Here is a 26,384-nt window from a genome sequence, read left to right as displayed (position 1 = left end):
TCTATTACTGCCTTTTTGTAAAAAGCTCAATAACTGCACCTTTGTCAAATATAAATAATGGTTCAAGAGCATGCACATGTCATTGAGAAAGTATTTATACAAAGGAAACAGGTAGCAGTCCTGTAGAAGTGCTTGAAATTCTATCTCTTGGGCTTTCACATGGATTCCACTGCCTATTGACATTAAAATAAGAAAAGTAACCTATATGCAGAAAGAAGGTTGTATTCACATTAACATTCATGAAGGCTGAGCAGCTTGAGCCCTACACATCAAGTAGGGAATATATCCTTTGTTTACCGATGAGAAAATGTCTCAGTGATAAATGGTTACAGACAGGGGTGTCACAAGGGCAACAGCATACAGAACAGCTCCGACAAACTTAAAAAACATTTTTTTTTAAAGTCTTCTTCTCCTCCAGTTCTTTTTGCAGATTGTGGAGCGCAGTGCCTATCCCCTCAAATAAAAGAAAAATATTGCAATGCAGAATTCCTAACCTTTACTGAGGCACTTCCCAGAAAACAAAAAACATACTCTTTGAGAATAATTTAAAACAAAGCTTCAAAGGTTTCATGATGCATAAATATTCAGACATTCTGAAAAGAAATGCCCTGCACCCTGCACCCTGCCTGTTTGGGTCTAAAATGTATATTGTTATAAGACAGCACGGTCGTCAAAGTGCAAAGTCTAACGTCAACACTGGGAGACATTAGGCACGTCGTTAAAACGCTTTACACTCATTTACATAAATTCAAACACATTATCATACTCATTCAGTAAATTTCTGAGAAGAATCATATATGAGGTCATGAATTTGTCATTTTACAAACTAATATCTTATTGACTCCAAAACTGACTTGGTATACTTTCAGTTAATTTTCAAAACAAAATAAGTTAAGTTATAACTTGTAGACAGCCTTGTCTCATTGAGAATAGGAAGCCTGGAACCAGGGCTCGAGGGCAATTACTTCCCGGGGCCTAACTCTAGGTGGCTCACTTTCCTCACCTAAAAACACAAAGGCTGAAACAACTGTCTCCCGCCGCCCAAGGGTTTTTTCTCTAGCATTTTGTCTTTTCTGCAGGAGTCTAGAGGATTCAGCAGGAAGCGTCAGAAGCACAGAACAATCTAAAACATGGATGTCGATACTATGCTTTGGGGAGTCCTTCCCCATCACACAGAAACCTCCAGATGCCGAGCAAGAGGAAATGCACAACAGCCGCCGACAAATCCCCAGCACCTCCCCCCTCAGTGTTTTCTAGCCAGCCTTTGCCACCGTTGTGCGAACGAAGGACAAAGGCGCACCCGGAAGGTCGCCCCGGGCCGCCGGGTTAGCCCCGGGCCTTGGCCCTGGATCTTAAGTACTGGGGATGAAGGGGCGGGGCCGAAGGGGAGGAGTCAGGGGGCGGGGCTGGAACAGGACCCTACTCCTGGGCTGCGGCGGAATCTCTGCGCCTGCGCGCCCGCGTAGGCCTGTGGTTGGGGAGCCCCAGGTTCTGGGCTCGCCCTCGCGCCCCGGCCCCCGCCTCCTCCAGGTCCCTTCCCACCTCCGCCCACTTGACGCGATGACGCACGGCAGGTTTGCGGACGTGGCGGCGGCGCACGGCACTAAAGGCCGAGACGTTGGCGGCGGCGGTGACGGTCGACAGGGGCAGCCAAAAACGGAGGCTCGGCCATGAACTGGCCCGGGACGGCAGCCCTGGCGGCGGCGGCGGCGGCGGACCTGGTAGCCGTCTCCTCGTTGAGTCCCGCCTGCTAACGGGACAGGTAAAGATGGTGGTGTGAGATCGGGGGTGGCCGGGTCCCGGCCGGCGGGGTTGGGCCCTAGCTGCACCCTCGCTGGAGGCGGCGCAGACCCCGCGGCCGCAGATGTGGCGAGGCGCCTGGTTGGGGCTTGGACCCCGGCCCGCGTGGAAGACACTCCGAGGCAGGGGAGACCTTCGAGACCAGCTCCACCAAAGCCCCTTGTTACACTGTCCGGGAAACTGAGGCTCAGAGGAAGGACTCCTACTTGCCCCAATCCCGGAGCAGCGCATTTCCCACCTAGACACACTACATTTCTCCCACAACTTCGTGTCTCTGTTGAATATTCGTTGACAGCATCTCGTCCACATCGTCCAAGTGTGATGGTGTAAGATAGAGATCTGAGATTTAATTCTCGCAGGGGGTAACAGGGAAAGAAAAAACAAGACGTGTGGAAAGGAGGAGGAGGGAAGTTAAGTTTTTAGAAACTGAATTGGCCGTGGCAGGTACAGTCCCTGTGATACTGGCCCAGTGCTGAACTAGATTGTGACCTGTGGCCCTTTTATTGCTCTCTGCTTAAGGAATGTCAAAGCGAAACACCCAACATTTATGCAGCACGAAGGCGTTTGGGAAATCATTTTCAGTCAGAAAGTGAGCTAGCTGATGAGTGCTTCAACACGGTATCCATTGGATTACTCTTGCAGGCTTGTTTCAGTTTTCTGAAGGGGGTATTCGTGCTTTTTTTCCTGCCTTAAGAGAAGTATGACAGGTGAAGGGAATTGAACCAGATGACTTGAATACTGTGTACTTTCTAATCTGTATATAGTTGGCTCAGATAATTATATGCCTGGGCCAGAGTCTACCTTTTCGCGTCAATTAGGGACACAACCAATTCTTGATTGTCCACAAACAGACTACACAGTTTGTGGTATTCTACTGCCTGCGTTTCATTCCAAGCGGAGTGAAGAGATCGTGAAACAGATGACGGTCTAGTCTTTAAATATTATTTAGCAATATATCATGGAGAGACGTTGATATAAGTATCTAAAATGGCTTTGGGGCATTGCTCAGTGAATTTCAGCTGTACTAAGCCAGTTTGGGGCTCTAAGACCAAATTATCAGGGGAAAAACGTCTAAAGGGCAGCATAACTGAGTTAGTATAGCCATGGGTAAATTGCTGTATATTAAGTGGTTCATAACTTTTTAAACTTTTTGAGACTATGAAAACAATAAATATTATCCCCAGAAAAATGTACATATGTATAAAATTTTGCCTAGGAATCCACAGGATTCACAGACATTCCCTACATTAAAGACAGGAAAGACTGTAAAATAAGTGGAAATAAAATTATTATCTGTTTTAGATGAAGGTGAGATACTCTACTCTTTCAACTTTTTTGAGAACAGAATAAAAATAAAGCATCCTTAATTTATTATGGTATTAAAACAAGTTTAATCTTTAAGCTTGTTAGAGTTGTCACTTGTTAGAATTCCTTGAAGGAACAGGTGTGACTTAAAACTGCTTTTAAGATGTAAAATGTGGTAGCTTTCTTTAGTTGGGTGGCTGTTGAGTTAGGAATTCCAGTTCATGGTAATAAATAATGTAGCTCTTGGGGGAACAGGTGAAATTATCGACTTAATATATAGCTATTATTTATGTTATCTGAATAGAAACCTTTGAGTTTTTGAAGCATTACAGTGTTGCCATAGAGCAGAGTCAGAAACTGGTTTTCAAGGGTTCTATTCAATGATATGAAATAGTTCCCCAAATTTTAAAGTATGTCCCAACATAGAGAGTATGTAATCTATTGTCATGTATATTACAAATTCAGACTTCTGGAGTTGGTCTTTTTTTTTTTTTTTTTGGTAACTTTGGGTTTATTTATTTATTTATTTATTTATTTTTGGCTGTGTTGGGTCTTCGCTTCTGTGCGAGGGCTTTCTCTAGTTGTGGCAAGCGGGGGCCACTCTTCATCGCGGTGCGTGGGCCTCTCACCATCGCGGCCTCTCCCGTTGCGGAGCACAGGCTCCAGACGCGCAGGCTCAGTAGTTGTGGCTCACGGGCCTAGTTGCTCCGCGGCATGTGGGATCCTCCCAGACCAGGGCTCGAACCCGTGTCCCCTGCATTGGCAGGCAGACTCTCAACCACTGCGCCACCAGGGAAGCCCTGGAGTTGGTCTTTTTTGATTTTTTCCTTTTTCACCTGGTACTTGTCCATAGTATTCACAACTGCCTTTGATACATCATTTAGGCTTGGCTTCTATGGCACAACATTTTCTTGGTTTCCTCCTCCTCTGAACACTTCTTTTCGTCTTTGCAGTCTGATTTTCCTTCGTCTAGGTATTAAACGTAGCAGTTCTTCCAGGGTCAGTCTTGGACCCTCTTATTCTGCGCGCGCTCTCTCTCCCTCTCTCTGTCTCTCTCTGTCTCTCTCTCTGTCTCTCTCTGTCTCTCTCTGTCTCTCTCTCTCTAATCTCATCTACACAGCTTCAGTTTCCACCTATGTGCGGATGAGTCATGAAATTATATCACCCAGACCTTTCTGAATTTGACTACATAGCCCACTTGACGTTCTTTTTGGTTGTCTTAAAGGAATTTACAGTCGAAGTCACCAAGCCCCCCGCCCCCCCAAGCTCTTTCCAGTGTTTGTTCCAGATCTTAGGGAATGGCACCACCATTTACTCCGGGATGCAGATCAGAGGTCTTGGTGCGGCCCTTAACTAATTCCTTCTCTTCATATCTGAGCCACATCATTAAGCCTTCAGTATTTATCGCCCCACATTCCTCTTACTACCTCTCTACTCTCCCATCTTTCACAATAACTGAGAACAATCTACTGTCCTTTCTTATGTGAACAATTAATATGAAGCTAAAACTGTGAATGTGGTAATAGTTTTCTATGTTCTTGTATTGTTTTTTGTTTTTAACATTGACAGACTTTATGGGGGCGGGGATCTGGTTTCCACCTGGGATCCTACCCTCTTAATATAGATAAGAAGGGCTTTAGAAACCTTTGTACAGTATCCGTTCTGGGCCCCCAGGGCAGGAAGGGGGTGATTGCTGGGTGGGCGGGCTGGAGGGGTGGAGGCAGGGCCCTTACCACCTGCGTGCCCACATCCACCCTGAACATGAGGGTGGGGTGAGATGCTCTGGGAGGGATGAGGGAGTCCCCAGGCTAGGGGCAAGCTGGCAGCAGGGGCTGTGGCAGGTAGCCACAGCTTCAGCAGCACTTGGCGCCACGGTTGCAGGGCAGCTTGTTGCTGGCATTGTCAGTGGTGCACTTGTAGTCATAGGTGAGCTCCTCACCATGCACGGTGCAGTGCAGGGTAGGTGAAGATGATGATGGGCTTCTGGCCCTCCACATGGGTGACTTGAGAGAAGCAGTTGGGCTCACAGGAGTGGTTGATGACACGGGCAGCATTGCCATGCATCGTGGCATCCCCACAACAAAGCCATCCATTCGGAACATGTAGCACCCAGTGCCCTTCCCATCGGAGAACTTCTCCCGCTTATTGTTCTTTTTTAATGAGGATAGATTAACTTGATGAAGGTGAGTTGAGAGTGAGTACACTTAGGTCAGCTCTCACCTCAGTCGTCTTAAGATGTCTTTTCTGAAGTAGAAATGAATGTAGAACTTATAATCTGTTCGCAATCTTTATAGACCATAAATTGAGTTTCATGAGGACTTTGGTAAGTTAAAGTTTGGTGAAAAGCTGCCAGGGAAGAAAAATCCCTGGTTGAGAGCAAAATTATGACCTGTATAGAAGGCACATACTATACTAAATAAAAACACTGAAATCAGCGTGATCCAGGGAAGTAGGTAGGGAGTTCAAAAGACAGTTCAATCCCATGGAACTTAAAATGCAGAACAACTCAAAGTTTGGGGTTCATAAAAGTGTTGTGTGTGTACATATAAAACATATACTTTGATTCTATCAGATCTGTAAATTGTATATATGATCACACGTTTTTAAGACATAATACAAAATTATTTCTGTAATTTTCTTCACATACTCAGAATGGGGAAACTTAATTTTTTGACCTAAAAAAATATAGCAGTTTGCCCTTGTTAAAATGTAATCATCACCATGTTTTGTGATATATGGTCTATAAGAATGGATTACTTCTTCCTCCCATCCCATTGTCTCCATTGCCAAATATGTTCATTGTACTTCAACAACTATAAAACTTGAACCTAAAACCATTCTTTAAAAAACAAAAGATAAAGTGTCCTGAATATAAGATTCATGTAAATCAGTCAAATGGATCAGCTACATTCCAAAGTTTTCTCTGCCTTCTTTCCCTACCAGATTTTGACATTATGGCAGGGAGGCATCAGAATCGTAGTTTTCCTCTTCCAGGAGTTCATTCAAGTGGTCAAGTACATGCATTTGGAAATTGTACAGACAATGATATGTTGGAGGAGGATGCTGAAGTGTATGAGCTTCGATCCAGAGGAAAAGAAAAAATCCGAAGAAGTACATCGAAAGATAGACTTGATGACATTATAGTATTAACAAAAGATATACAGGAAGGAGACACTTTAAATGCAATAGCCCTTCAATACTGTTGTACGGTAAGTTTTAATTTGATTTTGCATAATGCAGCCCCAAATAAATTATTTGTTCATAGCACAAAATTGAAATAAATTCTGTGCCCTTTTATCTTGTATTCCCCCCCACCCACTTTTTTGTCTTTTCACAGAAATCAGTATCATGTTGGTGGATGTTAAGTTTTAAAATTTTTAAGTGAATACTTGAATTTCTGTTTATTTCTAAATCATGGTTCTATTTTCAGATTGAAAAACACTCAAATGTGTTTATTTTTCTCCTTATTCAAGTTGTAAGGGAATGTAGAAATATATAAGGAAAGGTTTTTTCCTGCCCCAATTTCCTGAGATAACACACGTTGGTGTATTTCTTTCCATACCTTTTTTGGGGGGGAGATGTATATGTGTGTAGTGATTTTTGTGTTTTAAAAATTGGTTTATATTATACCTATTACTCTGCAAGTTGCCTTTGACTTTTTCATTTCTTAGTATATCATGGATATCCCTCATAGCCTTATAGATCTAACTCATTATTTTATGTAGCTATATGATAATTGCATAGTATGGATGTACCATAATTATTAAGTTGTTCTCTTACTCACTGATAGGATTTTCTCCATGTTTTGCATTGTGCAGTGAATATCATCACAACTGGTACCTTATTTCTGTGAAATAGATTCTCAAAAGTGGGATTTATAGATGAAAGGTATATTTTTTATTTTACTAGGTATTAAACTCTGTTTAAATCCATTTAATGTCTGTGTCATGTCCATCTTGTATCCATAGCATGGAATCTATTTTCATGTAAACACATTGATATGGAAACTGTTGATATCTTTCGTTTTCAAACTTTTTATTCTCATGCTCCCAAAAGAATTTTGAAATGTATATACTGTATACCTCCTTGCACCTTTTAAAGTGAACATCTTAAATACATCCTGACTTAAAGTAGTTATAAAGGATTTAATTTCCAGAATGTTGTCAATATTGATTTTTAAAAACAAGACTATTAGAATACTCTTTAAATATATGCATGGAATCCTAAATACCACCAGGATTTGCTACCTAAAATCATTCATTTAAAATATATATATATGAGCTCTTTTTTTAGTAGCATGAAATTTTATATTTTAAAATTTTTTATATATTAAAAATTTTTTTCTCCTTGATTAATATTTTCATCCCCCCCAAAATCTTTCATAGTATGAAATATTTTTATCTTGAAAACCTTTTATTGATTACCTGTCATAGTTCTCTGCAATAGAAACACACACATATATTGATAAATTTATATATATATATATATTTAAATTTAATTTTAAAGTCTCCGATGACCATGAGGTTCTATGTATTATTTTTCCTGAATAATTATTGCAATTATTCACAGTTGATCAAAACAAATATTATAAATTTTAATTTAAATGTTTAATAAATATTTTATTGAAATGCATTTCTTGATGAGGTAAGAAAAGCTGGGTTTGGGTTTTTTTTTGCAACTTGTTCATGTATGGCAACATTATTTATTGTTAAATCAGAAAATACCTGATTTCATTCTTTAATGCAAATAAAATTGTTAATATGTGTTCTGTAGAGAAATAAGACCACTGAGAAATAAATTATAGAATGTGCTTTAGAAGGATGATAATGGAAAGTAATCAAGACTTTAAAATTAGGGGCAAGACTGAAAATATCAAGGTGAAGATCCAAGAGAAGAGTGTGGTCCAGCAGCTTTATTAGAGAAAGACATTAGTTTTCTTTTAATGAGCCTAGAAAATTTTCTTAGAAAAAGAGAAATTTGAAGTGCCATCTGAATGATTAAAAATAGGTTATATTTCCAATGAAGTGAAAAGGAGAAAGTATTTCAGGCATGAAAGTATTTCAGTGATGTGGAGATTTCAAGGAGGAAATAAGGCGGACGACAGAGGAAGTTTAATAGCTGTTTCAGAAATGAGTGACAGACTAGGATGAAGTGCTTCAAGATAACTGAGGGAAAGTTTGATATATAGTAAGAGAATATCATTGTAAGATTTTAACAAGAGTGCTGCAGAATGGCGGGGGCGGGGGGCGGGAACCTGCTGGTGAATTAGAGGGAATCCAAGAAAGAAGTTACTGGAAGATGATCCAATGAATATGATTAGGGCTTAGGCTAAAATATTTATAGTAAAGAAGAGAAGAAGCCAATAGAAAATGTATTGGGGGGGAAATCACAGGGTGTATCCGCGGTTTCCTTAATTAAAATGAAGAGTGATGAAAGGCAGTTAGCTGAACGTTAGGGAAAAGATGGCATTGGCCACAATAATGGGAAAATTGATATAGCAGAGATAGGGAGTTAAGCAGTGCTCCCTTTTGACAGAGCTCAACTAGCAAAAGATTAACCTTACAAAAGGATTTATCATTTAAAAATATGGTAATTAGTGCTGTATTCCACTTATAAATATTCAGCCTTAGGAATTATTAAAAATATGCCTGTTATAAAACAGTGATAAGAGGAACAAAAAGTTCAAGGATACATTTGGAATCCTAAATGTAACCAAGGAAGTTAGCATAACAGAGAAAATATTATAGGGATATTTAGAGAGATAACCTAGGTAGATGCTAAACCTTGGAAACCTGGTTCAGAAAGATTATTGAGTAGTTATTAGTCGGAATATACAATACGAGGCAAAAGAGCATTTAAAGAGAATAGAATCAGGCTTTGGGGTTTGTCAGTGAATCTTCATTTGCCTTAAAAGAGTCTCAAGGTAGTAAAATGACAAAGCACCCTTTAACATTACACTCATCTCCAAGTTACTGTTCAGTCCTCTCTCCCTTTTCCTCCCACATATACTACACTTCAAAGGAATTGATTTTTCCAATAAGAACTCTCATTCTTCATCAGTAATATGCAGTTAATCCAGGTCACTACTACCTCTTAAGAACCCTGTTTGACAACCTGGATTCTGCAGGTTTCTGACTTTCCTACTATTAAAATTTAATAACAGCTAACATTTACATAACATACTGTGTGTCACTACTGTAGATGTTCTTTGGACATTTTAATACATTAATCTTCACAGTAACCCTATGTGGTAGGTAGTATTATTACTGTCATTTTATATATGTGAAACTGATTTGCAGACAGGTTAAACAACTTGCCCCAAATCATACAGCTAGAAAGTGTCAGGACCATGCTTCAAACCCAGATAGTCTGTGCTTTTAACCACCATTATATAATGCTTTCCTGGGCACTGTTTCTTAATCTCCTTTGTGGATTTCTCTTAACTCAGCATACCCCTCAAATGTTGGCATTCCTCAGGGATCTTTCCTATGTTACCTTTTTCTCCTAGACTTTTTCTAGTGAATCTATCTACTCTTGTGACTTCAATTACCATTTTTGCTGGTAATCCACAAATCTATATCTCTAGCTGAGATCATTCTTCTGAATTTCAGGCATACGTTTATAACTGCCTTTGGACATCTTCCACTTGGCACATTTCAAGCACCTCGAAGTCAACATGTGTGAAATCTGCGTTCATTCTTTTATCCCTCTACAGTGTTCCATAATCTCAGTGAGTGACATCATTATCCACTGAGTTGGCCAAGCCAGAAATCTAAGTTTTATCCTAGACTCACTTTACCTCTCTGATATCAATCACGTGATAAATGATCAGTGCTTGGGTTTACAGCATTGATGGAAATGATGGATTAATAACTTAAAGGCAGTTGGAGAGCCTGGCATAGTAATTGGTAACCTGAGAAACACTCTCCTGCTCCCCTTACTCACAATGGCAGGTGGAGAGAAGATGTAGACAGGTCGAGGACTATATAAAATATTATAAGGAAAGCTTATAAAAATGGCTGATCTGGGGGATAGTTGAATAATGCATTTACACCAAGAGGTTTGGGGAGAAATGGCTTCAGGAGACAAATTATCATATTTTATCAATTCTAAGGTGTGTATACTTTTACACATTTTAACATCTTTGAAGTTAGGATGGTGGCATCTTCAATATTTGGTGGGTTTTTTTTACCTTAATGATACATAAAATAATGGTACATCTTAGAGTGGATTGCATCTTGGTTTTGATAAAATACGGTACTTTTAGTTGGGTAAGTTGACATTTGCCTATACTCTAATCGCCACATTAGAAGAAAGAACATAAGTATCTGTAATCCTTCCTTCACAAATTGTTTACAAGCGGCAGAAGTATGATATTTGCACATGATATAGAAAGAGAAATACCAGAAGATCCTAGAATCTACTTCAATAGCTAGGATTAGTGTTAATATTGATAATATGTGGGTGATGATAGAATGTAATTGGTGATTCCTTAAGACTGGTAGATCAAGAATGGTATAGAACTGTTATCCACAAATAATATAAAATCCTCTCTGGATGTGATAACTTACTACTTCTAATAATTAAGCTCAATTTTTTTCCCTCCAAAAGTAACTGGGATGAATGAATATTACTACTTCTATTTTGATTTAGAATTTAGTTGAATTTTGCTTTTTTTTTTTTTTTCTTTACAGGTAGCAGATATCAAGAGGGTTAACAATCTCATCAGTGATCAAGACTTTTTTGCCCTTAGGTCTATCAAAATTCCAGTAAAAAAGTTTAGTTCATTGACTGAAACACTTTATCCTCCAAAAGGAAGACAGACTTCACGTCCTTCATCTGTTCAGTACCTTTCAGAACAACAGGAAGTTTTGTCAGCTAATGATTCTCTTTCTTCCAGTGAGTCAGCTGGTAGCTTTTTAAAAGAAGTAGACCGAGACATAGAACAAATAGTAAAATGTACAGACACCAAAAGAGAGAACCTTAATGAGGTGGTGTCTGCCTTGACAGCACAACAAGTACGTTTTGAACCTGATAACAAAAACATTCAACGTAAGGATCCTTATTATGGAGCAGACTGGGGAATAGGGTGGTGGACAGCTGTAGTGATAATGTTGATAGTAGGCATAATAACGCCAGTATTTTATTTGCTGTATTATGAAATTTTAGCTAAAGTGGATGTTAGTCACCATTCAACAGTGGATTCTTCACATTTGCATTCAGGAGTCACACCCCCATCACAGCAGAGAGAAATGGAAAATGAAATTGCTCCAACTAAAGGAATACCCTTTGGCCCACAAGATGACCATAAGCTTTATAGTCAATATTCTCAGTTACCTGCTGCTCAACACAAAACATAGCAGTTAGTTCAGTTACAGTGTTAGTGATCACCTGTGTATCTGGAATGTGGTGGGTGAATCAGTTATATTAAATAACCACTTCAAAGGCAGGATTTAGGGAGACTGAAGATGCTTTGTTTTTCACCTTTTTTTTGTTTGTTTTTTGGAGCCATTTACAAATGGATTGAGCATAAAATCCCTACAGTTGCTAGTTGTTGATACTGAAAGCAGTAAATCTGTATATCTGTCTTATCAATGCTTAAAGCAGAAATGAATTTAAATATGTGTCTCGGAAGTTCCTGGAAAATGCATTTTTTCTTATTCAAGACTGGTTATGTTCAAATTTTATTTTTTAAGCAATTGTTTTTGGTTTGAGGTTATTAATAGTAAATTCATTAAGCAGAATAATGATAGCATCAGATATCTGCAACTGAAGAAAATTTATTACTATCAAAATATTTAGTTGCAGAAAAGTTTGATTCTAAAATTATTTGATAGGACTTACTTAAAATTTCATTTCGAAACTTAAATAAAACCCCACATTTAGTACATACGCTATGAAAACATAAGTAGAACAGAAAGGGGAAAGAAATGTATAATGTCTGTAATAGAAGCTGAGATATATTATTATTTTTAAGCCCCCAAATTAATGTGTTACTGTTGGGAAGTTGCCATTTGGTCACTAGAACACTGGATTATGTCAGGACCTAAAAGTTATCTTTGTCTCTTAAAGAATGCTGCCTCTGCTTCTGTTTTTTAAGTGATTATGTTTGCCTCTGATGTTTGAAAGCACTTTTGTTGTTCTTTGATGAAAAGTGTTATACATGTACAGATTAGTATTAATTAGCAAATATTTCCTTACATACTGTGATAAGTTGTTGCTGTGTTACATGTAATAACATGCCTTAATTACATTTAATGACTCATAATACTTTATGTAAACTAGTATAATTTTTAGAATTAAAATTAAGCATTATTTCAGATGGTCCGATAGGATTCATAACATAGGCTGTATAAATTTGTCTCCACCTTCACTGTCAGGCACAAGTTAATGGGATCATAACATTTTCGTTGTCTGTCTCTGAGGTCTGTTGCAGAAAAGCAAGGGTAAAGAGACCTTTTGCATTAGCAAAAACAGACAAATTGCTTTGTATATTGATCCCTTAACCTCTGTTTTTCAAAGAGAAAATGTTCAACTTAGGTCTTTTTTCCCTGAACTAGAGCATCAAATTGGGGAAGAGAGGCCAAAGGTGTATATGGATTGGTCAAAAGAGTGCCACTTTTAAGATCTGTTGTGGATCAGAGTCTGGCTAAATAAGCATTTGCATACTGATTCCATCGTTTAGTTTTTAAAAGTATGTGTTTTTAAAATGCTATCAAAATGATTCATTTGGTGGAGTCTGGCTTGCCTGTTTGTGTATAATAAAGTATGTACCTTAAGATATATTATACCACCTCATTTTCTGGGCATTATTTCCTAACTTTTAATGTTTCAGCTTTTGACCAGTCATTTTATATTTCAAACTTCAGTCTTGATACAAAGTGGGATGAATAAATATATATGCTTAATGAGGCTTAATGTACTTTTAGGAGCAGTGTATCATAGAAAGACAGGACAAAGATGTCAAACATTAAAGCCCTTGCATATATTAGAGGGCCTTAGACAATTACCAAAAAGTGTTAATATGGAAGTTTGTAGCAAATTGATTTTTTGAGTTAACTCTATTAGTTTAAGATTTAAAAAATTGTTTTAATGTGCTTTGGGCATCTTGAGAAAAGTATGATCTTTCTAATTTATGCTCAGTGTTAACTTGGTCAGTTTACATTGTATTTATTAAGCCTGCTGAAAATCAAGTTTCAAGAAAGAAAATACAGATTATTTTAGGGTAGAATGGGCTAGATGTCCTTTGAAGAACTTTGTTTACATCAAATTGATGAAATTACGGAGTCAGGGATTCCTTTTTGCTAGTGGTACTTTGAAATTGTGATAGAGAAGTCTGATTTATAAAATAAGTAACTTTTTAAAAAGTAATGAGGTATACTATGTACTTGATTAAAAACCTTTTCTGTCTTGCAGAGTGTCCTATTCCTTGAAGGCAGTATAACATATCCGTATGACACAGGCAGTTTCCTTTGTCCATATATTTGAATTACATTGGGTTGGCCAAAAAGTTTGTTCGGGCTTTTCCATAACATTTTACAGAAAAACCAGAGGGAACTTTTTGGCCAACCCAATATATTTTTTTACTTAATTGAATATAATTTGAATTATATATAATTCTATATATATGTATAACATATATAGAATTCTGTGTTATATATATAGAATTCTAGATTCTAATCCTTAAGTGTCATTTGTAAAAGAAAAGTTTCCTAAGCATTTAATAGATTTAGAATAATTTTAGCTTTTAAAAAGTACTAATACATCAAAATTTGTAACAAATGCAGATTACTTTGTAAAATTTAATAAAACAAGAAAAGTTATTTGATATTGTGGCTTTTGTGTTGAAACCCTTATTTGAATTTACTTTGAGGCTTTACATTAGAAGATATATACACACACACATACATACATGCAGACGTAAAAGTAACGGAACTGTGAATCATTGCATTTGGTTCACTTAAAAAGTTGGAGTTGCAAGTGAAGAAAAACCTGCTATTTTTAAAAAGGGCAGATTCTTTCTTAAATGGGTACAAATGGTTAAGATTGTTTCAAACTAATAGATGCCATTTAAATTAAATATTTTTTGCCATCGTATTCCTAGAAAATTATAGGATTCATGTCCCCAAAAGATATATTAAGATCAGTTATAGAGTCTGGTGGCCACATTAAGAATTAGAAGACAGTAATGTTAAATTAATTTCTCCAAAGACTTTTTGTTTTTTAAAGCTTATCTATCTTTTTCTGGACTCTACTCACTTGTTCAGTGGCCTGAAGAGTTCTTTAAATGAACCACTATTTAGTCATTAGTTCTTTTTAAAGGTATCTACTACTAAAATTACCTACTTGGGAATATGAAGGATACAGTTAGAGTTTTAGAAATATCGTGAAACAAAGATCCAGTCAAAGTGTTACAGAGTAAAGGTGTAGTTTTTAGGAGTCTGTATTTAAATGGTACATTATGATGGGAATCATTCTTATTTTGAATTACAAAGTTGCTCAAGAAACCTATTTTTCTTCCAAGTATGTGCATATTGCACTGTTAGATCATAGAAACCTGAATGCTTTATTTAATTTTTTATGTATGCAAATTATATAAATCTTTTGTATAATGTATTTTATACAGATGCAGCATGGAATTGTAGAATGTTATGTTAGCATGTACATCTGTAAAACTGGTTTTTAAAACTTCTTGCCCCTCATTTTTCATATTTTAAAAGATCTGCAAAATGTAATAAAGTTTCTATTTTATTATTCAATCGAAAATGGAATCTGGTTAATTTAATTGAATAAAGCAAACCTTTTCTCCTCCTCTATTAGACATACTATGTAAGATAGACTGAATTGCCAAAGATTTACCAATTCAGATTCCCCCTTGTTATACTGAAACAAAATACACTGGATTATTTATAGTACATAAGTGAAAGGAGATGAAAACAAATTTCAGATGAATGTTATTTGGGGGGGATCTCTGATCTCACGGAAGAAGGCCTCATGAGACCTGGTCCACACCTTGGCAAGTTACAGATTGGTCGTGTAACAATATGCTCTATTTATATGTAAATTTTATTATCATGAAACAACCTTTCCATCTCAAAATATTAATTTTTTAAAATACCAGTAGCAAAAAGAATTGACAGTTATTTGGAGTTTTTATTTAATGGAGCATTTGTGGTGTAATCCTTGTTTTCTCCATTTTTAAAAGTATCTTGATCTTAAAATTGTATTTACAGTTTTTATAAGAAGTTTTTACTAACTTAAGAGCCTTTAACCATATTAAGGAAAGCCATTGATACTGTACATCTGAAGGTAGTGGGGAAGGAAAGGTTAACAAGGTCATCTGAGTTTCTTAGCATTCTCTCAATATCCAAATCTCTTAGTTTGTTATCACAACTTTAATCACCTAGAGTTTTCTTGTTGATGGTGGTTTGTTCAAGAACATTTGATACTGGCATCCCTGCTCAATAAATATACAGTTATTTTACTAGGTAAAATAAGTATTAACAAATTAGTTTTCTCTATCAAATATATTTCATCAGGGTCAAAGAAAACAATATAAAACAAAAGGACACTATTGTAAGAATTTAATGTGTAAACAAATACAGAAAAATAAGCATTAGAGCAACAAAACAGTTTTGCATCTTATATAGAAATTTTAAAGATACTTCACCAACAAGTATGAGGTTAATCTCTGTATTAAAGCTTGCCTTATTATAGAATAATTTAGCATTCTCTGAGATTTTAAGCCAGAAAAACAAGATTCATGCTGGTAAAGCAACCTGCAAATACTTTCTGCCTGTTCTCACAATTAGTCTACTTTAAACATAAAAAGATCTTCCAAAGGAGGAAGACAATGCACTTAACGGAGATGGCTGGGGCCTTCCCGGGAAATCCTTGCCCATAGGAGATGCTTTACCATCTGCAGGACTAAAATGGTGGCAACACATTGAAAGCCAGGAAAAGATTCCTGTATCTTTGGTGTAGTTGCCCAATTTAAGTGTTATCTTCAGATGTATAATAAAGCAAGTAAACAGAACCATAAAGATAAGCTTTCTATAAATTAAATTGTATTTGGCTGTAGTACTAAGGAGGTGAGAGATTAAGAAACTTATGTTAATTATCAATCCTAAATGACTACTTGCCCATTACAACTGAAAACTGAGGATTCTACTCTAAGAAGTACGGTAGATTGCTAATACTTTAGAGTGTTTTATTCATGTTTTCCATTTAGAATCTTTAACGTTATTGATAAGCTCCTTTAAATAAGAAATCACATAGGATCAGCACAATACTGAATAACGGCCCTCACACACATACTGAATTATCTGAGGAAATATTACAATTGAAAGTGATCTTTTTCCTGAGAAAGCCATGTTACAAAATGGCACAAGACAATACACATTTTCTCCAATTTTTCCCACCAGAAAATAAGATGGGAAAATCAGATTATAATATATTTTATGAGGAAAACATGTTTGTTTCTCAAAGCTGTTTTCAATCACTTTACCATCTACAATTTTTTAAAGGGTGAGAACCAAATTTAAATTAAGAATGATCATTTCTACAAGGTGAGAGAATGAATACATATGGTAAACTTTGGTTAGAGTTTAAACAATTTTTATAGAAAATTGTTTACAAATGAAGAAACTAAGGCACAGAAAACTTAAGCTCAATTTCAAGGTTGAGTTTAATAGTAAAGGTAGAAATAGAATCTAGGGCTTCTGATTCTCAGGTTAGAGGGTAATGGGTGGTATCTTCCCAAGAGGGAAAAATGTATTTCTTTTGGTGGGTGATGTTCATAAATCATTTTTAAAATATATAATATGAATTTCCTTGAAAATCTTTGGCATATGTGAGTCATTGGAGGCTGAAGTTTATAGATATCCTCTCCCCCACCCCAATACAAAAAGGCAGGGGAGCTAGTTTTTAAATGAATCAAAAAAGATTAATCTAAATTTCAAAGTGACCTGAGTTTCATTCTGCATTGTTATATAAATCAATTGGAGAGCTCAGTCCTGTGAAACGTAACAGAGGCCACTACACCTCACAGATTACACATACATGCATCCTTTAATGAGATTTATATGACTAGTCTACATTCTTATAAAGTACAAAATTAAATCTCAGTCTAATTTTTCATAAGCCAATGACTCAGAGATATCAAACTTGTTACCGTGGGATGATTAATTCATATATTGTATGGTATGAAGTTAGCCTCCAATTCAGGTATTTTTAATATTCATCCCAGGCCTTTGTATTGGTTGAGATGTAAGCTGTGAAATTTATTTAGCTCAGATTGGGATTTTTCCTTGTGCATGTGTTTCCAATCACGAAATTTTTAATCTCATAAAATATGCACTTGTAAGAGCTCAGGTAGGTTTATGTAGTCATAATATAGTAGCACAGAACATACCATGTAAAAGTAAAAAATAAAATTATTTTCAAGTTTCTTTGTATTTAAAGTGCTCCATGTGCAGTATTAAACCAACTTTCAGATTATAGAAATCCGTTACGATGACTAGTAGTTTTAGAAAAGATCAGCAGTTAAACAAGAAAAATTTGTTTAAGTATGAATACATAGATTAAAAGATGCAAAAACTCTTTAGGTACATTCTAATCCAAATAATACCAAAAAAAAAAAAATCCACTTGAATACATTAGAGAGATGACAGAGGTGTTGAGAAGGAATGTCAGAGACTAATTGGTAAGGTAACTAGTGTGTAAACTCAAAGTGGTTCTGAATATTTTGGTAACAAGTATCTTTCCAACAAAACAGGAACAAAAATAAAATACTCATTCCTTATCGGAAATAAAATAGAAAACAAGTCTGTTCAAATGTTCAGAAGCTGTATCATAAAAATATTTTTTGAGAAATTTCATAGCTAATAGGTTGCTTCATCCATGTTGTCATCACTGTCTGCACCAAAATCATCTCCATCTTCAAAGTAGGAATTAATGTAGTCATTTTCCTAAGTGAAATGATATATTCCTCAGTAAACATTAAAAGTATGAGTAGTAACATTAAAGAACATAATGTAGGCTGTCCCTTTAATATAAGTTTATAAATATCAAAGTTAGGTAATTAGAAAACATGCCAGGCTTAAAAGAAGCCTCTGTTATTTCAATGCTTAAAACACACATTAACTTTCACATATCTAACTGTGCTTTCTTCCTCAAGACCACCATCTCCTACTATTCTCAGGCACCAACTAGCTAAGAGAACATAAACGGATGCCCATTACACCTTAATAGGATTATACATCTCATTCATTATACCTTAGTGGGATGATACATGGTTTAGTTAGTTAAAGCACTAAACACTTACTCCAAACAAATGTACAAACACTCAAGAAACGAAGCCAATTTATATTAACATTCATTCGAATACACCAGAGCTGAGGTTTCCAGTTACAATGCATAGCTGAGCATAAGCAGAGAGATTTTTGCTTCCTACCAAAAAACAAACAAACGAAAAGACCTCAAGATATTAAATCAAATGCAGAAGATGCCATATTATTTTACATCTAGGGCCCCTCAGTTTATTTTTTTTTAATTTTTATTTATTTTATTTATTTATTTTTGGCTGTGTTGGGTCTTCGTTGCTGCACGCGGGCTTCTCATTGCAGTGGCTTCTCTTGTTGAGAAGCACGGGCTCTAGGCGCGTAGGCTTCAGTAGATGTGGCACGCGGGCTCAGCAGTTGTGGCTCACGGGCTTAGTTGCTCCGCAGCATGTGGGATCTTCCCGGACCAGGGCTCGAACCCGTGTCCTCTGCCTTGGCAGGCGGATTCTCAACCACTGTGCCACCAGGGAAGCCCCTCAGTTTCTTTTAAATTAAGAGAGATTAAGCCCCTGGGAACATTCCAATTCTTATGGCTGAGTAAGACTACTATCTGTGTAAATGACTCACGATATTTCTGCTTTCTATCAAAAATTCAAAAATCCATTTTGGATATAGATTAAAAGAAATTTAAGAGAGTTATTAACCAACTGCAGTGCATGGACTGCAGCTGGATTCCAACTGGAATAAGCAAAAAAATTTTTTCCAATCAAAACTATTTGAACACTGGTTTAATATTTGATGATATTAAAGAGTTACACTTTATTGTGTTAGGTATGATAATGATATTGTGATGTTGTTAAAGAGCCCTTATTTTTGAGTACATACTGAAATATTTATGGATGAAATGATATAATGCCTGGGATTTGCTTTAAAGTAATCCAAGGCAGCTGCGGGCTTGAAGTGGGGGGAAAAGGAGCAGACTGGGTGGGTGAAAGAGTGGCCGAAAGGCTGGCTATGAATTGATCATTGTTAAAGCTAGGTGATGAGTCTGTAGGTGTTTATATTACTAGTCACTAGTTTTTGTAAATGATTGAAATTTGCCATAAAAAAATTAATTTCCAGGATACACAGTTTTGAGGGCATTAGCCCGCTGTGGCCTCCTTGGCCTAGCAGAGCAATAAAGCGATTCTCTTCTACTTCACCCCCTCCCCCCCCAAATTAATCTCCACATCTCTACTATCTACAGCAGAAATTATGATAGAGTAAGAAATAGGGACTATTCTCAAAAGAAAGTCTCCTGGATATCACCTTTTTTAGTATCTGCATGGTGGGATTTTATATATAGATTTATATAAATAATATAAGAAAGGTAACTTGTATTATTCAGATATGTATTTCATTACTTTGTCCTCCCTAAACACTTTAATGTTCCGTATCCAGCTAAGACCCTAGAAAGTTAGCCTGGTTTCTCTGGTGCCAAGAAATCCAACAGTCTGGAAACCTGGCTGAATCCGGAGGCCATGTACCAGGGAGGAGTGGCATGGTTGAGAGTTCAAGTGAGGCCACCTTGTAAGTGAGATCTTGGCAAGGACACTTGTGTGAAAATATAAGCTAGCCAATTTGTACATACAAGTGGAAATGAGTCAGGAAGAGATACTGTATTTCAAATTGAGCATATGCCACTTGTGTTTAGACATGAGCACCTCCACGTATGTTCAATGATTCGTGTTAGGTAATTTTGTGAGATTAGTAATCTTGATACAAAGGTTGGTACAAAGTGAGAACTTGTTGAAATTGATGGCTTAAATGGTTCTTGGCTTCATTTGGGCCCCTGCTTTTTTATTTAATTGTAGCACTCAAAAGACTGCAGAAAGAAAAAAGTCTATATTTTCTCAATTTTATATGTAGGTGTTACATAGATAATTTGCTCCACTTTACTCTTCAAAACAAAATGCTCTTTAAATCCTCAATATATATCAGGTGAGTTAATTAGCAGTAATTTTTCATTAATTAGTTAATTGCTAGAAAGAGCAAAGAGTAACTTTAAATCTGGAAAGGCTTTAAGCTTGCTTATACCCAGACTCACCCAGCCTCACACTCAGAATATATATCCTTTCTTTATTAAAGTAGAAAGTTGGGGTTTTTTTTAATGAAATATACTTATATAAACCCACTGGTGGTGTTTTGGACTCTGTTAAGACCCAATACAGAATTCTGAAATTACTAGAATCCTAATGTTTGCTGTTCTTGTTAGGACAGATCTAAATTTCAACACAGCTCAACTCAAGTAGACTTTATAAACAGAGCATTTCAAAAGCCAAAGGATATTCAGGAAAATTCTGAAAAAGAAGGGTAACATGCTCTAAAAATATTAACAAATAATCAGAATCTTCTATTAATTGGAACATCTTAGTGATAGTTCAGAAATAGATCAATGGAACAGAGTCCAGAAATACATCTAAGTAGGTGAAGGAATCTAATAGCTGATAAAAGAGAATTTCAAATCCATGCAGAAAGAAAATTATTTAGTACATGAGGTAGGCAACTGGCTAACCAATTGGAAACAGATAAAAATGCATCTGTACCCCCTCACTGCACACCAATATAAATTTTATAAGAATCCAAAATTTAATGTAAAGTATTTGTAGTATATAATAAAGATTTCTTAGGTGGAGCAATTCAGGTGAAAAAAAGATTCAGAGTGTGGTGTGAGAAGCTGAAATAGAGTGAAGACAATGGTTACTTGCAATGCAGAAGAAACTCTCAGCCTAGGGTTAATGCATGAGACGTTTACAAAGTCCCAAAGAGGCCGTGACCAACAAACTTACCCTGCTTGACTGACTCCAGCTTATTTTGAAATGCACCATGTTTCTGAAAGTTGGAAATCCCAAATCTAAAACACTGAGTTCTGACTGAGATACTTGAGGTTGGATTATGAATGTTCTCTGATAATGTCCACATGCACTTTGGGATTTAAAACCTGATGGTATTGCAGAGTCCCCCCTCAAACCTATGTGACTAAACCCTTAATTACCTTATTGCTGCCTTAAAATTGTATGTATATTGATCTCAAACTAATCTGATCAATTTCCTTAACTTGTGGACTTCCACTTTCAAAGTTGCCTATCAAGTTACTTTTACCTCCTACATTCCATTTGGTATCACTATAATTTCAATGCTATAATAATTCTCCTGGTACCAAGAACTTGATGCCAGTGATAATAATACCCCTGGTTCCCATCAACTTGGTTTTTGTTTGTTGGTTTACTTTAATTATATACCGTATTAGATCATCCTTAAGCTTAGTTAACTTTGTTACTCTCCCAGAACAGACCGTTACCTCTTCTTGCTCTTCTTCGTCATATTCCTCTTGTTCTGCAGCATTGTCATCCTCATCATCATCACCTTCTTTACTTTTCTCTTTGCTTCCTTCTTTCTCTTCATTTTCCTCATCTGATTTTTCACCATCACCTCTCTTTTCCAATTCCTGGTATAAATGAGCTTCATTAATTTAAATGGAAACCACTAGACTCTGACTTGCCTGCTCAACCTCAAGAGAGCAGCTACCTATCACCCTAATTCTAACCCTCCCTTACCGACACCTCTAGGCCACCACCTAGGACACCGTGAGTTAACTCAAGAAAGATGGGACTAAATGGTCTGTCATTACACTGGTATTTTCTCTGAGTTTGCTACTTCATAACTGGGTCTTGAGTCATGCTGTGATATCAGCTCTGCTGCCCGATGCTTTATTTTTATGATTCCTATCCTACCTCCTTCTAAAATATTGAGTTGATTCTGTTTATGGAGAAGCACTTTCAGAATGTTATTTTGTTTTCCTTCAAGCATGAAAGGAGAAAAGAGAATGTAATGGTAACATTTCAAAATGTCTATGTTTTAGTTTCTAAGTGAAACTGTTTAAAATAATATCAGGTCATCCTATTTGCAGATTATCCATGTTCTTATCTCTGTTCTCCCTCATTATTTACTTCCCATGTCCAAGGATATTTGTTTCTTAATGTATCTGGCAGGTACTTTAAGAAAAGAGAGATTAAAACTCAAATCTCAGTCAATCTTAGCAATTATTAGCAACTCTAAGAATGGAGGCAAAGAAGAGATGCAGAGTTAGAGAAACTTTGATTACCTGATGGCTCCACTTATCCACCTTGTTAAAACCACTGTCACCTTCTCATAAGACAGAGATTTAACTTTAAGATTACATCTTTATATTTCCATTATGACTACCAATAATTTTTTCCCTTTGATAAAAAGTGACCTGTTTTTATTACTGTTACTATCCATTTGCTAAATTGTTCTATGCTTAATTTGCACAAGTGACAGAATTTCACCAGTTTTCTAGGAGGTGGGGGACAGCAATAATTTCATATATTAATACTCATAATTAATGCATAAGATCACTTTAAAACACTATTATTCTTAATCAGTAATCAGAACACGAATTCATAAATCTGTAAATACTCTACCCTATTATAAGATATTTGCTCTGTAGATTACATACAGAGAGAAAACATATTTTGTATTTGGTGTGACTATAACTTATCTATTCCATTTGGTTCTTAAATATTTTTTTAATCCCTTTAATTACATTCAAATTTGAATTTAAGAAAACCAAAGGCAATGAAAGACTACATCAGATAGTCTCAATTTTTAATCAAAATTCAAACTCTACCCTTCCTGTCACCCTACCCCACTTAGGTAGAACAAATAAGACCAAGGTAATAGACATAAGATGATTTATCTTCATACTGACCCATGTTACCTTATATGAGTTATTACTACAATATAATGTATGCAATTTTTACCAATTGGCAATCCCTTTGGAAAACTGCATGTAAACAAAATAGTATTTACAGATTTTTTAAGTGTTTATAAAAACACATACATATAATGATGACATGTTAATGTTAATTAAGATATGAAATTTTTTTCTTTTCTATTTTAATCAAACCCTAGTAAAAAGGCCTACAACCCACAAGACTGTATAATTAAAAGGGAACTGTAGTGCTATGCTTATTTAACTCTGTGCAAGGTATGCGCTATATCTGAAAAATCATGCTATTAGCTATTATTTAATAATTAGCAATAGAATTATTTAAACCATTTATGTAAAAATATTTTTAAATATATAATTCATTCAGTGCTACATAGGGACTAGGAGGTCTTGATTTCCACTACTGCCACCTCAATTATCTTTAAATAACTTCAACTTTATTTCTACTACATAGACCTAAATCAAACCAATAAAATACCTGAATCAGTTAACAAATATCAGATTTATGAAATTTAGAAAAAAGATCTCATACACACTGTCTCATCACTTTATTCCTTTTGTGTTAAGGTATTAGTTTTAATTCATCTACTTAGTAGTCTCCATTTTCTCTTCTGTGAGATATAACTATTTACCCCTACTACTTTATGGATTTATTTTAAGAACAATGTGAAAACACTTTGAAAACAGTTGAATTATGAACAGTTAACAGTTCTTCTAGCTTAAATACTATAGACCACTCACAGAGCCACCTGTATGTCATACAGAAATAAGCTCAAATATTAGTTTACTGCTGTCTGATTATTCACACAATAACCATGAGGTTTGACTGGATGTCATTCCCTCTCCATCATAGAAGTTTTATTAAAGAAAACTTGCAACTACTTTTGCTGAAGAAATGAACAATAATGGAGTCATCTGGAAGCTAACTTTGCTCTATTAAATAAAGCTGCTAACTCGTTGGGATTTCTAGATGTAAAACTCCAGTTTTAACAATGTGTGTAATGAAAAAAGGTGTTTAAATATAGGGAATAAGGAAATACAACTTGTTCTGATGAGAAACCGCATCCGGAGGTCCAGATCTATCTTCCTTATAGCACATGTCATCTTAGCAACTTCTTTCCAGGAAGTTTTAAGAACAGTCAGAACCTGTGTTCAATCAATACAAGATGGCTAGTTCTGCAACCCCACCCATCATTCCACCACAGTAAAACCTGACAGTTATTGCTATTCCTTCAACAGTCTTCCTGGCTTGATTTTCAGACATGTTATCTTCAGCTCAAGGACTGGTCAAAAGTAAAATTTAAAAAGATGAGTTTCTGTTACCAGGTAGCTATGCCAACTTGGCCAGGCAAGTAAAAGTTTTAAAGCCTTGACGTCCTCATCGGTAAGTAAGGAATTTTAATACCCATCTCTCTTTGTTGTTATGAAGCCTTAAGCACATAATGGATGTAAATAGCTCATCAAAGAGCCTGCTATATAAAAAGTTCTCAAAAAGCACTAGCTGCTATCATTATCATCATCATCATTATCATTACCATCACCATCACCATCAGTGCAAGGTAATTCATGCATTGATAGTGGGAATAAAGGGAATAAACTGGTATAATCTCATTGGAGAATGATCTGCCAATATTTATCCATATTTTCCATATTATACAGTACACATAACAGCTGACCTAACAAGTCTACTTCTAGAAATCTATCCTAAACATGTGAAATCACATACTTAACATGGATTCAATGCAGCATTGTTTATAATTGTGAAACACTAGATGAAACATAATGTCCATCAATAGATTACTGATTAAATAAATTATGGTTCATTCTTATAGTGTAGCCAAAAAAAGAAGAAGAAAAAGAAAAGAATGAGGGAACTCTTTCACAGACTGACATGGAAACATTGCCAAGATATTTTAAGTGATAAGGTGAAGAGGCAAAACAGTGCAATATGCTACTTTTTTGTCATTAAAAAGAAAAAAAATCTGTATTTTCTATGCATAAAATGTTTCTGGAAGGATATATAAGAAACTGGTAACACTGGCCATCTAAAATAGAGGAACTGAATGGATGGCTAGGGACAGAGATGGGAGGGCATATTTTTAGTTTATTAATCTTTTAAATTTTACATCTTTTTTTTGAAATATTAAAAAATAAAGATATAAAAATAAGTGCCATAAGATAGGATTTTCCCTCAATAGAATCTTCTACACTTAAACATAAAGCAGAAGAAAAGCATTAAAAATACACATATACCAATAAGAGAAAAAAATGAGAGGTTTATAAAGATATACATTCATGTTTCTTTCCCATGCATAATTCAAATGCAAGGGGAAAAGACGAATAGAGTGAGAAAGGAGTCAGGTGACAAAAGGTGAGGCAAGCTGACAGGTGAGTTGTAGAGAGGACAGAATGGAGCCCCCATATCTCCTAGCCAACAATGTTCAAACCTTGCTAGTTACCCTGTATGCTGGGCTTGGCTCTGCCAAGTGTACACGTTATTTAAAAGAGACAGAAGGTGGAAAGGTGGAAGAAGACAAAAAGTGGTATGACATTTTTTCAGTTTGTTCTTATAATAAGAAGAAAACCTTACCTCAATTTTTTTCAATACATCTGCAGTATTAGTGAGTGAAGTGCCTTTGCCTGTATCTTTTGCCTTTTTGGATTTGGGGCCTGCTGAAGAAAAACCACTGTTAACACATTTTTCTATAACAGCAATTGTATATTAAATGTCTTTGCCTTTTAATATGCCATCTAGCATGCTGGTATGCCATAGCAGGCACACAAAACTTGCAGGCTGAATTAATTTTCCTAAAGAATGAACAAAATAAATCAGCACACATCACCAATTTTCCATGGTGAGGAGGTAAACGATAATCATTTAATAGGATATTTTCTAAGACTGCAACCAGATATCTTTACTGAAAATTTGAACTGGCATTTAATGTCCCCAGGGCCAAAACTGCGACAAGGTTCCCTCAGGTAGAAGCACTAGAGGGCCAGTGAAAGGCTCTCGCAAATGTATCATCTGCACTGGCTTCCTGTTCACTGATCAGGAATTTTAAATAGGGCAATCTTACCAGGTTTGGGAAAATAAAAAACAAACTTCCAGTTATAAAATATATAATCACACACACACACACAAAAAAAAAAATAAAATAAAATATATAATCACGAGGATGTAATGTACAGTGCAGGGAATAGGTCAA

The 26,384-nt window shown here is 36.0% G+C and overlaps 2 protein-coding genes across 6 annotated transcripts in view; one reads left to right on the top strand and one right to left on the bottom strand.

Moving 5' to 3' along the window:
- Positions 1 to 1,473: 1,473 nt before the first annotated feature.
- On the top strand, positions 1,474 to 14,864 carry LYSMD3 (LysM domain containing 3). The gene is made up of 3 exons (XM_007193020.2): positions 1,474 to 1,762; positions 6,049 to 6,314; positions 10,800 to 14,864. The coding sequence occupies exons 2-3, from the start codon at positions 6,060 to 6,062 to the stop codon at positions 11,463 to 11,465; spliced, it is 921 nt and encodes a 306-aa protein (XP_007193082.1). The 5' UTR covers positions 1,474 to 1,762; positions 6,049 to 6,059; the 3' UTR covers positions 11,466 to 14,864.
- Positions 14,865 to 15,629: 765 nt separating this feature from the next.
- POLR3G (RNA polymerase III subunit G) overlaps positions 15,630 to 26,384 on the bottom strand; it is a 41,034-nt gene continuing 30,279 nt past the window's right edge. For 3 of the 5 annotated variants that reach the window (XM_057541864.1, XM_007193019.2, XM_057541865.1), the window contains exons 6-8: positions 25,769 to 25,851; positions 21,727 to 21,873; positions 15,630 to 18,074 (exon numbers count right to left, since the gene is read on the bottom strand). In XM_057541864.1, coding sequence (XP_057397847.1) covers positions 17,988 to 18,074; positions 21,727 to 21,873; positions 25,769 to 25,851 — 317 coding nt within the window. In that variant the 3' untranslated portion in view covers positions 15,630 to 17,987. The remainder of the gene's footprint in view (positions 18,075 to 21,726; positions 21,874 to 25,768; positions 25,852 to 26,384) is intronic. The other 2 variants (XM_007193018.2, XM_057541866.1) reach the window with 2 other exon arrangements.

The sequence above is a fragment of the Balaenoptera acutorostrata genome, chromosome 2, assembly GCF_949987535.1.
Source record: "Balaenoptera acutorostrata chromosome 2, mBalAcu1.1, whole genome shotgun sequence".
NCBI lineage: Eukaryota > Metazoa > Chordata > Mammalia > Artiodactyla > Balaenopteridae > Balaenoptera > Balaenoptera acutorostrata.
The sequence above is the reverse complement of the archived record's forward strand: the minus strand, read 5'-3'. Positions and strand labels throughout refer to the sequence as shown.

Excerpts from the sequence above, each read along its gene's own strand:
- LYSMD3 (XM_007193020.2), top strand. The coding sequence starts at position 6,060 with ATGGCAGGGAGGCATCAGAATCGTAGTTTTCCTCTTCCAGGAGTTCAT. Across the intron at positions 6,315-10,799 it reads CCCTTCAATACTGTTGTACG|GTAGCAGATATCAAGAGGGT; the intron begins GTAAGTTTTAAT and ends TTTTCTTTACAG.